The sequence below is a fragment of the Rhea americana genome, unplaced genomic scaffold, assembly GCF_003343005.1.
Source record: "Rhea americana isolate MKP2758 unplaced genomic scaffold, rheAme1 scaffold_66, whole genome shotgun sequence".
Taxonomy (NCBI): Eukaryota; Metazoa; Chordata; class Aves; order Rheiformes; family Rheidae; genus Rhea; species Rhea americana.
Window position 1 is genome coordinate 745944 of NW_028186823.1, and position 3641 is coordinate 749584.

The 3641-nt window shown below is 40.2% G+C and overlaps 1 protein-coding gene across 3 annotated transcripts in view; it reads left to right on the forward strand.

Annotated features, from left to right (window-relative positions):
- The window catches only part of TFDP1 (transcription factor Dp-1), a 46883-nt gene that overhangs the window by 1045 nt on the left and 42197 nt on the right, over positions 1–3641 (forward strand). For 2 of the 3 annotated variants that reach the window (XM_085320796.1, XM_085320799.1), the window contains exon 2: positions 561–639. In XM_085320796.1, the coding sequence (XP_085176922.1) occupies positions 628–639 (12 nt within the window). In that variant the 5' untranslated portion in view covers positions 561–627. Of the gene's footprint in view, positions 1–347; positions 367–560; positions 640–3641 lie in introns of those variants that run through there. The other variant, XM_085320797.1, reaches the window with a different exon arrangement.

The following is a 3641-nucleotide window of genomic DNA, read 5'->3' on the forward strand; positions in this document are numbered from 1 at the left end:
CCCTGGTGCCCGAGGCGCGGTGGCAGCTGCCAGGCTCTGCCTCTGGGTGCAGCCGCGGCCCGTCCGCCCGCAGAGGGGGGGGAGGAGGAGGAGAGGGGGGTTGCGGAAGGCCCCGGGGGGAGCTGGCCCCTGAGGCCTACTTGTGCCTGCTGCTGGAAATGGGGGTGGGGAGGAGGAGGCGGCCGAGGGAGCGATCTCCGCTCGCCGCTTCTGCCCGCGCCCTTCTCCGCGGGGTTGCAAAGGGCGCAGCTGGACAGGGACGGGCGCAGCGCGGGCCCCGGCGGCGCGGCTGCGCCCGGGTGTGCGCGGGGGGAAGGGCGCGCCCGGCGCTGGCCCCAGCCGCAGGGCCGGGGGGCGCTCCCGCACGTGAGTTGGGGTGCGGGGCGATGGGGCACTCGGGGCTTGATCGGTGATGACATAAAACTTCTTAAAAAAAAAAAAACAACACTTTTTTTGGGAGGGGGAAATAAAATGTATGTGGTGGTACTCCATAATTTCTGTCATAAAAAAAAACTTTCCCTCCATTCTTAGAGCTGATGTTGCCTTTATTTACTTTCTAGAAAATAGCATCATTGTGTCCTGCAGCCATCAAGATTTTAAGAGGATTGACTTCTAGTCTTTGGTAACATGGCAAAAGATGTAAGTATATCTGTAGTACGTCATATGTGGAAGAATACCTAATTTTTTTTGCTTTTGTTTTTACTAGCAGAAGCAAAAGAAGTTATGCTTTACAATAGGTGGTATTAGTAGATATATGGAACATACTTTTTCTATTTTGTACACCCCACTTAGTCTATGTTTTTCTTCAGCTATAACAACATAAACCCAGCTTTATATCTGCAGCCATTTTTCAAAGTAATTAATGAAGAAAAGAGATCACTGTCCTCATAAAAGCACTTGCATTGATGGCATTACGTATATTCACATTGGACACTAAAAATACTAGTTTTTGAATTGGATTTAGAAAGCCCACATACATAAAATACTGCTGAGATGATGGGGTTGTTGTTGACTACTCTTTTTGTTACCTGTTGACAACTGGCAAAACAGGAGTGTCAGTGCTAGCCTCCTGCTGAAGGAGGCATCATGTATTCAGGGGAGAGAAGATGGTTCCATCTCCATATGCATTAATTGTCTCTATTCTGTCTACCAAAAGATGGTAATTAGTGTCAGTAAAAACAGGCTTTGGGGACTTTCATCGTAGACTTTCATTATCATTGAATTCAAGGTTAGTGGCTTTGAATCTGTGGCCTACCTCTTGAACTGTCTACATACAGAATGCTTGATCTGAGCCAAGGCTAAGAAGTGGTATGTTTGCGCTTTTACTCTTTACCCCCCCCCTTTTTTTTTATCAATTACAAAAACCACAGATAGGTTCTGCATTTAAAACAGAATTATTTATTAATGGCTAATGTAATTGGGCTTTCATGTTTCCTTATTGACAGTAAAAACAACATTCTACTCCATATTCCAATTAGAATATATCTTCACTTAAAAATGTAACTGACAAGCTAAGAAAAATGATACAAGTTCAGATTCTTAAACAGCAGGTTAAAATTTGATACGAACTGTTGTAGGATTCAAGTAGTGAGAATTTCAGTGCAACGGTGATTGACTTAACAAATTAATCCTGCAGAGAATTTGAGTAGTTCAGAAGCAATTGAAAAAACATCTTAATATACAGAGAAGCAACCAGAAATACATAGTCACTCAAAGCTTGTCTGGCAAAGATAAGCATAGCCCAGTATGTTGCAGATAGCAGATAGTTCAGGGAATGAAAGGCCATTTTAGCGGGAAGAAAACGAAGGGCAAGTGTTAGAATAGGAGAAGAAATTGAAGCTGTTCAAAGGAATTGAAATATTAAAGTATGTTTGTTGAATGTCTTTTGGAAGAGAGGTCAACCCAGTGAGGAAATACTAGCACCCGTGAATACTGATGAATACCCTACAAAGTCTAGGAGAGCATAATGAGAATAAGATATATAAGAAGGAATGATATGTTACATAGAAACTTCTAGCCTCTTCTAGAAAGGAGAATGAGGAAAGGGGAATGAATAACATGAGGAAAAAGATGCTGCARATGGGAGCAAAAATTGTTTTCAGTATCTTCTGAGAATAAAAGTAGTAATCAGCTGAAATTAGAAAAATGACAATCTAGATTTTAGGTAAAAATTTTAAATATACTTGAGCACTGGTACAGGCTAGCTAGAAAAGGTCTGAAACCTTAACTGAAGAATTATCTAAACTGTTCTTAAAATATATTTATTTTATGTCATATATATATATTATATTACATATATAATCCTGTCTCAGGGAAGAAGAATGAACTACTTTCGKTTTTGCAGACCATTACATACCTACCCTTACATAATGTTGAAGAACATGTTAATATATCTTGTGAAATTTTAAATACATTTTGCTTTCCCAAGACTGGTAATAGTCTGTACTAGGTTAGACTTACTGCTAGAAAGTAGAGATGCTAATTGGTATAACACTCTTTGATTTTCAGAAGGTAAAATAAGAATGATTCTGGTAATTTTTGTCCAAAGTCCAAGTTAATTCTGTAGTGAAATGGTGGAATTAATCATAATAGAGAAAATGTCACTAAATGTCTAGGCAATGAGTCCATAGAGACCTGTGCCACTGTAAGTTTAAGCCTTCTGACATGGAAACACTGATGTGATTAATGGCTCATGGTTTTGCCAGGTCACCTATCAAATGGAGTAACAGACTGTAAGATGCAGTGGTGAAGGATGGTACAGTTAGGAGTTGGTGAATGCCCCCACCCCTTCCTTCCGTTTTTCCCAACAAGACAGAAATGGCTAGGCTGTGGTAAGGGTTGTGTTGCTGTGATACTAAGTCTGGGCTTCAGATGGCATTTACATGACCAAGTGGTTTCCGTGAGCTCCAGCCTGGGAACACAGGCTCAGTGTACATGCCACGCTTACTCCTTGCTACTGGGTCTGGTGCTAGCTCTAGTGACTGATGAAGCAGGCAACCCTGCAGGAGGGGAAGGTGTGGAGCCAGCACACGACCAGATAACAGTCTTCTCTCTTCTGCCTCCCCTCCCCCTGCCACCTGCTGCAGGAAGGCACATTTCTTTTCCTTTTGTTGGTCACTTCCAACTCTTTTTTTTTTCCTTTATAAAAACTACAGTTTGAAAGGGTCTGTTTTAAAAAATTAAATACTCATAGAAGTTTGCAGGTTGAGAACTGACTGGATTAATTGAATAAATAGGGAGCATGATAGAGCATGCTAGCAAATCAATTTTTTTTTTTAAAGTGATTAAATAATTACATAAGTACTGATCAGGTATTGTGAACTATTGAATATACCTAAATTCTACTAAATACTAATTTAATACATACTTATTTGAATCTTTTCAGAATGTATGTTAAAGAGAAAATAATTAATGAAGTACAGATTTTTGGCAAAATAACGGTCCAAAGTGGTCTGACATGGTCCCAAAACATTTAGAGAAGAAAAGATACTTTCATATCTAGCACCTTTATTAAGAACTTGAAGGTGAAATTGAGAAGTGTAGTCACAACTAATGTTGCGGTTGGATAAACTGAAAAATACTAATGAAGAAAAGAAATACTAGTAACTTGTGAAAGCTAAAGTATCAGTATATGAATCAAT